Here is a 12,499-nt window from a genome sequence, read left to right as displayed (position 1 = left end):
GAATAGCCCAGCAATAGCTCAGCCATAGCCTAGCCACTGCCACATCATCAGCACTAAAAATCTTCCTGCTACATCATAAATAGCCCAGCCATAGCCTAGCCACATCATAAATAGCCCAGTCACATCAATAGTCACATCACTAATAACAATTATATAAAATAAAATAATTAACAATCACACAATATACGGAATTAAATTTACGCCACAAAAACGAGAAAATTCACTAATATTAATAAAATTTAAAAAGTACATTAATTAAAAAAATTTACATAATTAAAAAAAAACTAACGTCGTGCAGTCCTCTGCGCCCATAACTCTTCAATTAAATCCTTTTGGAGTCGAATATGAGCCTCCGTTTGGCGCATGTCGGCATGTGCTTGGAGGCGGTCGTCTTCATCGTGGGGTACCCCACTCCGTACGTTAGGGGCGGCTACGCCGTGGCTTGGACCAGCTTCATTATCGTCGTTGGCCCAATCAGTCAGTTGTCCACCTTCATCTTCGACAATCATGTTGTGCATGATTATACAGGCGTACATTATATCAGCAATGCAGTCGACGTGCCACAAACGCGTTGGCCCCTTAACTGCCGCCCATCGAGCCTGGAGCACACCAAATGCGCGTTCCGCGTCCTTGCGCGCCGACTCCTGCCGTGCCGCAAAGTAGGCCTTCTTCTCATCTCCTGGGCATCGGATCGTCTTCACAAAGACGGGCCACCTAGGGTATATCCCATCCGCCAAGTAGTAGCTCATATCATGTCGGTTGTCGTTGGCGACAAAACTGATGGCCGGACCGACACCCTGACACTGCTCGTTGAAAAGTGGCGACGAGTTGAGGACGTTGAGGTCGTTGTTCGAACCAGCTATCCCAAAATACGCATGCCAAATCCACAGCCGGTAATCAGCTACGGCCTCGAGGATCATCGTGGGATTCTTTCCCTTATAGCCGGTAGTGTACATCCCCTTCCAGGCGGCGGGGCAGTTCTTCCACTCCCAATGCATACAATCTATGCTGCCTAACATCCCTAGGAACCCATGCTGTTCCCCGTGCATCCGCAGCAAATTCTGGCAGTCATCGGTGGTAGGGCTTCGAAGGTACTGATCACCGAATATTTCAATCACGCCCTGACAGAAATACTTCATACACTCCAGGGCAGTCGTCTCACTGATGTGGAGGTACTCGTCCCACATGTCTGCAGCGCCTCCGTAGGCCAACTGCCGGATTGCCGCAGTGCACTTTTGAATAGGAGTGTGGCCGGGTCTGCCAGGCGCATCGTGCCTAAAGCGGAAATACAGATATCGTTGCTCCAATCCGTTAACAATACGCATAAACAGGGACCTGCGCATCCTAAAACGGCGCCTGAAAAGGTTGGCGTTGAACCGCGGCTCCTGTGCGAAGTAGTCTTCGTATAGGAGCTGATGTGCAGCTACATGATCACGATCAATCACCGCTCGGCGGTGTACCACTGGTCGAGGTCGAGGTACCGCCGGCTGCAAGGCCCTCTGCATCCATTGATCAATCTCACGGTTCATATAGGCCTCTAGCGCTTCGCTCATTATACGCTCGTACTCCTCAGCATCCCCACCACTCCCACCACTACCACCGGTGTTACTCATTTCTAGGTGTTGATCTTGTACAAAAATTAAGATAGAGAGAGTACTCGTTAATACAAGTGGTGCGAATGAAAATGACAGGCAAGTCGCGTATATATAGTGTTTCGGAAAAAAAAAATTAAAAATTCGCGCTAGGCGGTGCGCTGGGCGATCCGGACGCTGCAATAGCGCCTAGCGGATCGCCTAGCGCACCGCCTAGCGCCGCAGAACCGCCGAGCGCTAGGCGGTTTTGTATCGCGAAATCCGCTAGGCGGTTGCAATAGATCGCCTAGCGCACCGCCTAGCGTCGGCGCTCGGCTAGGCGGTGAGCTAGGCGCTATTGTGGATGCTCTTAGAGATTACATGTGCTAAATGCAAAATTGGTAAAAGTAGGAGGAGGATACAAAGAACAAGTGATTATAACAGCAGAATCGATGGAGAATGAAACTCATCTTATTAGAGATTTAAAAAAATTGTGAAAAATAGAATTCGACTGTTTTTGTTGGATGGACCAGTGAAAAGGATGTTTATTTTTCTGGGATGGAGGAGTAGTATAATGGAATATTTGTAGAATTATGTGATTGAGTTAATTGATAATAAGTTAATGAACAAAATTTTACTCATTTTGTGATTTCAGCGATATTTGTGAAATATGGAGTATTACAATCATGTCATCATCTTTCAATTTGTTGCAAAATTAAAACCCTTTGTTTTTTCAATTTACCGGGAGGTTGACATGCAATATTTACTGCATCGCCGAATGCTCAAATTTATAAAATTATTTTGATAGGGGTTAGATATTAAAAAATTTGAGTTTCAAATTTTGAAATAATAATTTCGATATGTTTCGTTGTGATATGGACTTTTGCACAACAATTCATGTAAAATGTGAAAACATTGACCTATGTAACACACAAAAAGAGGAACTTTTTAACTATATAGGGGCTTGAGCCCCTTAGTTCCATATAAGGTCCGTCGTTGCTTACTGTTTTCAAAATACTTTGTCGTGCATTTTTTATTACTAAAAAAATATACACTGAAGCCCAACACAATTTAGAAGCACAACAAACCATATATAGTGAAAGTATACAAGGTGAAAATAAAAATGAGACTGAACCTAAGATCTCATATAGGCAGAGCGTTATGGTGTACTACTTTATCGACATGTATGGGTAAATTAATGAATTATCTCTAGGAAACCTATTTATCTCACCAAAAGTTGAGGAATATGATTTTGTTGTATTGGCGCATTTATCTTAGGCCATCCACAATAGGAATAGCCCAGCAATAGCCCAGCCATAGCCTAGTTACTGCCACATCATCAGCACTAAAAATCCTCCTGTCACATCATCAAAACAAGCAAATAGCCCAGCAATAGCCCAGCCATAGTCTAGCCACATACTATCCACATCACTATTAACAAATATATACAAAATGAAATAATTAACAATCACACAATATACGGAATTAAATTTACGACACAAAAACAAGAAAATTCACTAATATTAATAAAATTTAAAAAATACATTAATTAAAAAAATTACATAATTAAAAAAAACTAACGGCGGTCAATCCTCCGCGCCCATAACTCTTCAATTAAATCCTTTTGGAGTCGAACATGAGCCGCCGTTTGGCGCATGTCGGCATGTGCTTGTAGGAGGCCGGCTTCATCGTGAGGTACCCCACTCCGTACGTTGGGGGCGGCCACGCCGTGGCTTGGACCGGCTTCATTATCGTCGTTGACCCAATTGGTCAGTTCGTCACCTTCATCTTCGACAATCATGTTGTGCATGATAATACATGCGTACATTATATCAGCAATGCATTGGACATTCCACAAACGCGTTGGACCCTTAATTGCCGCCCATCGAGACTGGAGCACACCAAATGCGCGCTCCACGTCCTTGCGCATCGGATTGTCTTCACAAAGACGGACCGACGTCCTTGCACATCTCTTGGGCATCGGATTGTCTTCACAAAGACGGACCGACGTCCTGGCACTGCTCGTTGAAAAGTGGCGACGAGTTGAGGACGTTGAGGTCGTTGTTCGAACCAGTTATCCCAAAATACGCGTGCCAAATCCAAAGCCGGTAATCAGCTACGGCCTCCAGGATCATCGTGGGATTCTTTCCCTTGTATCCGGACGTGTAGAACCCCTTCCAGGCTGCGGGACAGTTCTTCCACTCCCAATGCATACAATCTATGCTGCCTAACATACCCGGGAACCCATGCTGACTCCCGTGCATCCGCAACAGATCTTGGCAGTCTTCGGGGGTAGGCGTTCGGAGATACTAATCACCGAATACTTCTATCACTCCCAGACAGAAATTCTTCAGACATTGCAGGGCAGTCGTCTCACCGATGTGGAGATACTCGTCCCACATGTCTGTCGCGCCTCCGTAGGCCAACTGCCGGATTGCCGCAGTGCACTTTTGAATAGGTGTGTGGTCGGGTCTGCCAGCCGCATCGTGCCTGAAGCGGAAATACAGATATCGAGACTCCAAAGCGTTGACAATACGCATAAACAGGTCCCTGCTCATCCTAAAACGACGCCTGAAAAGGTTGGCGTTGACCGAGGCTCCTGTGCGAAGTAGTCTTCGTATAGGCGCTGATGTGCAGCTACGTGATCCCGATCAATCACACTGCGGCGGTGGACCACTGGGGGAGGTCGAGGTATCGCCGGCTGCAAGGCCCTTTCCATCCATTGGTTTATCGCGTTGGTCGTATAGGCGTCCAACGCTTCGGCCATTCGACGTTTGTACTCCTCAGCATCCCCTCCGCTACCACCACTACCACCACCAGCGTTACTCATTTCGCGTTGTTGCTCTTGTACAGAAATTAAGATAGAGAGAGTACTCTTTAAAACAAGTAGTGCGAATGAAAATGACGAGCAAAACGCGTATATATAGTGTTTCGGAAAAAAAAATTTAAATTTCGCGCTAGGCGGTGCGCTGGGCGATCCGGGCGCTGCAATAGCGCCGAGCGGATCGCCCAGCGCACCGCCCAGCGCCACGAAACCGCCCAGCGCTGCGCGGTTTCTCTCTCCATTCGTCCGCTGGGCGACTGCAATAGACCGCCCAGCGAACCGCCCAGCGCCAGCGCTCGGCTGGGCGGTCCGCTGGGCGCTATTGTGGATGGTCTTAATAACAAGTAGGGGATTGAGGGGGATCTTAATCTACTCACTATTTATCTACTTAGAAATTCCACTTGCTATTGCAAAACACAGAATTTTGAAGAATTCCATCTCCTTGACTTTCTTGTTTTATCGAGTCCCATTTTCTGAATTCCACAGAATTTGTGGCATCTAATATTTCATACCACCACAACACAACACACACTAACACTCATAGTGTCTTCTTCTCTCTCTCATTGATGGCATCGAGCTCGATGGCACGAGGGCCGTTGTCGTCATGGACGGCTAACCAAAACAAACAATTCGAGGAGGTTTGGTGAGGTACGACGAGGATTGGCATAAGATTGCAAGAGCATGTGGGAAAACGGTTGAGGAAGTGAGGAGGTATTATGATGCCTTAGAAAAGGACATCAACAATATTGAAACCGATCGAGTACCTATACCTAACTACACATCCATCTCTATCAACAGAGGATACGCCACCGGCCACCGGTATGTACGCTCATTTTTTTTAATGGTTAAATGAATTGAAATTTAGAGGTCGCATTGCCGGTTTTATTTATCAACGTTTAGTTTGCAGTATTTAGTTAATAATTGCTCCATTAATAAATATTACTACTACTAATATATTTTATTTTTACAACAAATGTTATTAAAATATTAATAGTGAGACACAAACAAATGTGGATATGGCTTTGATTAGCACTATTCTTGATTGACACATTTACTTATTAAGGCATGCATTTAATTAAGAACACGTGCATCAACTGAATCAAATGATATATAGGAGTATTAAAAATTGAAAGTGAGATTAGAAAAGTCACCTAATCTCATTTAGTTTGAAGAATAATTAACAAAACATAATAACTCGAATTTTAATTTTTCTCCATTATTTAATATCTCATGCTGCAGTATTCCTCATTCTAAATGCAACTCTCAAACGTATTTTTTTAACAGGATTATGAAGAATCTCAAACTGAAGTGATAAACTTTGTTCGGTGTTATACACAAGTGTGTAACGCTTGTGACTTCATCAACAATGTTCCATACAGATATAATTGTATCTTTCCTTTTTTTTTTTTCTTTTTTGGACGTCGTGTGGAACTCGCTTCACTATTCTTATTTTACTACAAAAAAAAATTGCTGCTTACTGACTCACAAATTCATCACTAATTATAAAAAATCCGTCAATGAACAGTGTTACAGGCTGAATACCGCGGAAGTTGGTGATTGAGTTGATGCATAATAATTTTACCAACGGTATTGCAACAGCAGTAAAATTACCGACGACAGTTGTGATGATTATCCGTCAATAAATTCCATTGCCAATTTCAGACAATTGCGTCACTAACTACATATAACTATCCGCCAGTAATTATTACGGAAATGTCTGTCACTAATTCTTCGTTCTTTTTAAAATTGCTTTGTTGACGACATTATCCGAAGTTCCAATCTCTTCCATTTTGATAATTAATTTTACCTAAATGGGTCATCTTATATTCAACTAAACCATTAAATCAATGACCAACAAACACTATATCTACAAAATAAAATTTATGTTAGATTACAGGAGTACTATCAATATACAATTAATTGAATCTCTAAAGTAAATCAAAGATTATTTAAATTTTTAATTTTAGTATTAAATTAAAAATTAATTGAAAATTTTATAAATTATTCGATTCAATAAAATAACAATTGAAATCTCCAAATATTAATTGATTTTTTTTTGGAACTAATCGATAGTATATATATATATAACAATTTAAACATATTACACCTTATTTCACATGATAATTAGTACTACCTATATTAATTTATAATTATATAGTATTTATACTTAAAAATAATACTAATATTTTCTCCATCCCATAGAAATATGTCATTTTTTCGTTTGTATCATAGAAATAGTTAATTTTATTTATGACAACTTTTTTCTCATTCTCTTTTACCTTATCATCTATGGATTCACTATCCACTATACAATTTTACCTATTTTTTCTGTTTATCTTTTACTCTACCAATTTTACATTTAAAATACAAAATTCTAATAATCATATTATATGAAATAATAAAAATTTTAAGGTGTGATATAATCTAATAATATTATTAATATCAGTAATATTAATATTATTATTTTTAACATTATTGCTATTATCAATATTTTAGATTATATTCTAATGACTTGGTTTATAAATCATCATTACATTTAAAAAAGTAGGCGCCAGCTAAGAGTAAATCTTGAAAATCTTGTCCACGTCAACAACATGATACTGACACACGACCACTTTGAAGAATAACTCCCATCAATTTTTCCTAGTCTTTGCTCAACTGGGTTGCAACTCCAATCCATAGAATCAAAGAAAGATCACTTTTTTAATTCGATTTATGGTCTGGGAGAGCAATCAAGAATAGTTTGGAATTGGGATCTGCATTTTCTTGAATTCTAGTGAGAGAGATGGAAGAGGGAGACGATGGGAGGGGGGATCTGAGGAAACCATTCCTGCATACAGGGAGTTGGTATCGGATGAGTTCGAGGCAATCAAGTATGATGGGCTCTTCTCAAGCAATCAGGGATAGCTCTATCTCAGTTTTGGCTTGCGTTTTGATTGTGGCTTTGGGTCCTATCCAGTTTGGTTTCACTGTAATGTTTTCTGCTTTTCATTTCTTCTTCTTTTTTAACTTGTGGTTGTTTGATTGCAATTTGTTTTGAAATGTGGTTAGACCTCAGCTTACTTGATGATATGTTCAATAAACTGAATGGGTTCTGAGTCGATCGAGATTTGGAACCTGAATTAGGTGGTTTAGGAGGACTTTTTATCATGATGCATTGATGATTGGCTTTGTAGGCTTTGATAGTTATGGAGTTTTAGATGAAGTTTGTCAGTTGTGCAGAATTTTGGATTTGACTGTTGAAAGTGAGAGTTGTGAAGTTGGGCATCTAAAATCAGATGCCATCAACAAATTTAGATCTCTGTTTAATATGATCTTCACCATCTACTACATATCATCAATAAGCACCCATTTATAATAAAATAACCAGGCTTATACCTTGGACCATTGACACTAGTTTTACTTTGTCCTGTAGTTATCTTTGCCACTTATACATTTAAAGTATTTATTGGGGGATTTTTCTATGTCTACTACTTATAAATGTTAATGTGTTTAGCATATTTCCTCTTCCTCCTACGAATACGTATGATAGCATATGCGGACCTAAATTTAATAGTATAAGCTATAATGATTATGTTTGTTGTTTTGTGAAAATTTAATAGTATAAGCTATAATGATTATGTTTGTTGTTTTGTGAAGTGTGGTTACTCTTCGCCAACACAGTCAGCTCTCACCAAAGATCTCAACCTCACAGTCTCGCAGGTTAGTATGTTCATCTTTTTGTTACTAGATTTTATCCTCACTTGTAAATTTCTCACAAGAACAATGGCCATTTGTACAGTTCTCCCTATTTGGTTCGTTGTCCAATGTGGGAGCCATGGTTGGGGCAGTTGCTAGTGGTCAGATTTCTGAGTACATAGGAAGAAAGGGGGTACGTGTTGCTTATTAACATGAGCTAGTCGCATTTCCTTGTTCTTTCAATTTTTTAGTGAATGGTCAAGACTTTAACTCGGTGTGTTGTCATGCAGTCTTTGATGATTGCTGCCATACCTAACATCATTGGCTGGCTTTGCATCTCATTCGCGAAAGTAAGGTTTTCTACTCTTCTAGTCTTTTTTATGTTTGTATCATGTTCTGTTGCAGTTCTTACTTCTTAAAAGTTTCTTCGTTTTGCTTTAAATATAGGACTACTCATTTCTGTACATGGGAAGGCTGTTAGAAGGATTTGGTGTGGGCATCATCTCTTACACAGTAAAATTCACAGTTTTGTCATAGTGTTTTTTCAAACTCAAGATAGTCTTTCTCGACTTACTGAAGGTATATATATTTTTTCTCTAATATGATGCAGGTCCCTGTATACATAGCTGAGATAGCACCCCAGAATCTTAGAGGAGCTCTGGGCTCAGTTAACCAGGTTTGCTTTCGCCATTTTCCTCTTCTAACTTCTTATGCTTCAAGAAGTCATTGAAGTTCACTTTTTCCTATGATGTAGCTGTCTGTGACGATTGGAATCCTGCTATCATATCTACTGGGACTATTTGTTGAATGGAGATTTCTTGCAGTTCTAGGTAAATTCCGCTAGAGTGTTTAGTTGTTGGAATCTATGCTTTGTGAATATAGTAGGAATTCTTTCGTATGTCACCTGACAATTATGACTGTTGTTTTTGGTTCATTTCATCATCATAGTGATGAATCCCTCGACAGATTCAAAACGTACATCGTTTTATTCATCTTATCTCAGTTGCATAGAAAATTTCCGTTCAATAAATTTTCAATGAGCTATTGGATTTAATAAAATTAAAGATTTGGGAGTTTGCACCATGGTTTCAAATGCTGACTACATTCATTTTTTGTGTGCAGGCATACTGCCATGTCTGATACTTATACCTGGACTCTTCTTCATCCCCGAATCTCCTCGGTGGTTGGTGAGGCATCCAACAACTTGTTCACTCATGATTATCACAGAGAATGATTTACATATTCCTGCTCTATGAATATTAGGCTAAAATGGGAATGATGGATGATTTTGAAGCATCCCTGCAAGTACTTCGGGGCTTTGACACTGATATTTCTGTTGAAGTACATGAAATCAAGGCAGGTTTATTTCATTAATTCGCAAGGATGTGTGTATTTGATCCAAGCATTTATTATTCATTATTTATCTCTAAACCTAATGCCATACGAGTCCATCATGAGCTAATGTTTCGGTCCTGCAGGGATCTTTAGCATCATCAAGCCGGAGAAATGCAATACGCTTTCAAGATCTCAAATCAAGAAGATATTGGTTACCCCTTATGGTACATGATATCTTCTTTAAGTGTTGTAATTTTCCACTGCTCGTGTTCTCTAGTTGATCTTTGACGCTGTCTTTCATCTCGCAGATAGGAATTGGACTACTTGTTTTCCAACAGCTATCTGGAATTAATGGTGTCATCTTTTATTCCAATAACATATTTGAATCTGCAGGTGGGTACATATAAATTTCTTAGCCTAGAAAGATGGAAATGGGCTATTGATGTTTCAATTTTAAGTTTTTGATTATCTGAGATCATTAGAATCGCTTGTAGAAGAGAGAGTACATATATCTATCTATATTGATTTTTGGTTAATTTGGAGTGCTGGGTTATTTTTGAGCAGGGATCTCTTCGAGCAATGCTGCAACTGTAGGTGTCGGGGTAATTCAGGTTACGCCTCTAAAAACGCATCTCTATCATTATTTTTCCAATACACATCTATTCAAAAATCAAAATATTCGAGTTCTTATTAGATATTCCGGATTCATATTCTAACGTGGTCATCTTCAGGTTATTGCTACTGCAGTGGCTACATGGTTGGTGGACAAAACTGGGCGCCGGATTCTTTTATTAGTGAGTTAATGAAACACTTTATGATTTTAATGTCTACAAGGCAAAAGTTTATGTATATCTGGATGTACAGTGCATCATCCATCCTATCCAAATCCACCGGAGTGTGCCTCGTCTTACAATTTAGTACTTCTTTCAGGTTTCATCATCCGGCATGGCACTTAGTCTTGTAGTGGTTGCTGTATCATTCTACTTAAAGGTATTGCTTCGTGAATCATTTGTGACTCAACAGAAGCTGATTTATAGATAATAGAGAAACCTGATACAAATTGTTGATTTTGATATTGTTAAAAGGGATCTGTTTCCGAGGACTCTACGTTGTTTGGAATCCTGGGAATCCTATCAGTAGTTGGAGTAGTGGTATGTTTTTTTACAAAGCAAACATAGTAAAAGCTGATTTATGAATTTTCTCCAATACCTGACATTTGTCATATGTAGTGCTTGATCATTTCTTTCTCACTTGGAATGGGACCTATTCCATGGCTCATAATGTCCGAGGTAAACTTTATCTTTCCATTTTCTCGACGTCATTGGATTCTTAAAAAAGTGTTTTACAGTTGCAGTTGTGAAACTACTATTAAGATTTATTGGTATTAATTTGTGGAAGACACAATTAAAACTTGTGCAAACTTACCATTAATGTCATGTGTTCAAGTTTTGATTTCTCCATATGCCAGATGTGCAAATCATTCACAAGCTAGTTTTCATTTTTTTACTTTTGTTTGTGTGATAGTAAAATTTGACGGCTTAGATTTGACATGAACTGATTAAATCATATATCCACGACTTGCAGATTCTTCCAATAAAAATCAAAGGCCTAGCTGGAAGTGTTGCAACTTTGTTCAACTGGTCTTTCTCGTGGCTGATTACAATGACTGCACCAATGCTACTAACTTGGAGTAGTGGAGGTTCGTATAATTCAACCCTCGATACTTTCACTATCCCGTTATTAGTCCATATCGTGGAAATGCATAGCTTACAAAAACATCTTTGATATATGAAACATGATGACGAAATACTGAAATACAAGTAGGCTCAATCAAGTAACTTAGGGGTTAAGAAAAACGATTGCACGAACATACTGTTGGTTTAACATGGAATAAATATTGCCTGTCCGAGTGGACAACATCTTCATAAGATAAGGGGTGTTTTAGGAATCTCAAGAACAAGACCAAATGAGCTTAAGCACGAGACTTAGGGTGTCTTACGTTAGCTTAATATTCAGTCATGAGGTTTAGGATGTAACGGTGATGATGCTCTCAACAGTGACGTTATTCAGTCATGACGCTGATGAGTGTCTCTTTATATCTATAGGAACTTTCACTATGTATGGCATGATGTGCATATTCACCGTCGCGTTTGTGGCAATCTGGGTTCCGGAGACGAAGGGGAAGACATTAGAGGAAATCCAGAACTCCTTCAGATGATCAGAATTGTTTACTCGATTTTTTTTTTATTTTTGTGATGTATTTGATATCTGCTCATTTGTATCATTGAATCGGAAGTGCAACAGAATAGATGTGTGCCACATTATTCCTTTACTTGTGGAACATTTATGAATTGTATATTTGACATATGTGTGTACATTTTCGTCAATAAACTCCGGGTTACATAACCATTTTGACTTTATTATTGCATTGTTGCTTTAGGTTTTTGATACGGTAGATCATCTCCAATTATATACCAAAACTTATTGTTGGTGTAAAACACTTCTCCAACTATACACCAAATCCAAATTCAAAACTAATTATTTTTTTATTTTGTCAAATTATAATAGTACTATTATAATCTAATTATAGAAGAGAGGGAGGGGGTAACACGAATTTGTACTTGTATTTTTTTATTTATTTTGCAGAGAAAAATGATCGGTTTTATCTAAATATATTTTAATATACAAATAAAATGAGGCCACTTGAGGTCGGCAATAGGGATGTCAATTGTGTCGGCCCAGTGGGTTTCGGGCCAACCCTGCTCGGGTTACGGGTCAATCGGGTGTGGGCTAATCGGGCTGTATTTTTCGGGTTATAAAATTTCAACCTTAACCCTAAAAGCTCGGGTTTCGGGCTAGCCCAACGGGTTAATCGAGTTGTCGACGAAATTGACGTGTGGTCAATCTAATAAATAATTATGAGAATTAGTTATATTTATAGATGTACAACATTTAATTATGATAAATTTGAGATATATGCTTAAACTCAAATATAAACATGATCAAATACTAATATCTAAGATTTATGCAAAATGAAATATAAACATATTTAAGAAATTTTAAAGAATGTATAGAAATTTAAATAATTTTT

The 12,499-nt window shown here is 38.9% G+C and overlaps 1 protein-coding gene across 1 annotated transcript; it reads left to right on the top strand.

Moving 5' to 3' along the window:
- The first annotated feature begins 7,003 nt into the window (after positions 1-7,003).
- LOC121790805 (sugar transporter ERD6-like 6) lies at positions 7,004-11,828 on the top strand. The gene is made up of 18 exons (XM_042188917.1): positions 7,004-7,366; positions 8,035-8,097; positions 8,177-8,266; positions 8,364-8,423; positions 8,521-8,586; positions 8,684-8,749; positions 8,828-8,903; positions 9,196-9,260; positions 9,337-9,429; positions 9,552-9,632; positions 9,717-9,801; positions 9,973-10,019; positions 10,140-10,202; positions 10,339-10,398; positions 10,494-10,559; positions 10,638-10,697; positions 10,993-11,107; positions 11,514-11,828. The coding sequence occupies exons 1-18, from the start codon at positions 7,181-7,183 to the stop codon at positions 11,624-11,626; spliced, it is 1,455 nt and encodes a 484-aa protein (XP_042044851.1). The 5' UTR covers positions 7,004-7,180; the 3' UTR covers positions 11,627-11,828.
- The last annotated feature ends 671 nt before the right edge of the window (positions 11,829-12,499 follow it).

This window comes from Salvia splendens, unplaced genomic scaffold (assembly GCF_004379255.2).
Source record: "Salvia splendens isolate huo1 unplaced genomic scaffold, SspV2 ctg627, whole genome shotgun sequence".
NCBI lineage: Eukaryota > Viridiplantae > Streptophyta > Magnoliopsida > Lamiales > Lamiaceae > Salvia > Salvia splendens.
The sequence above is the reverse complement of the archived record's forward strand: the minus strand, read 5'-3'. Positions and strand labels throughout refer to the sequence as shown.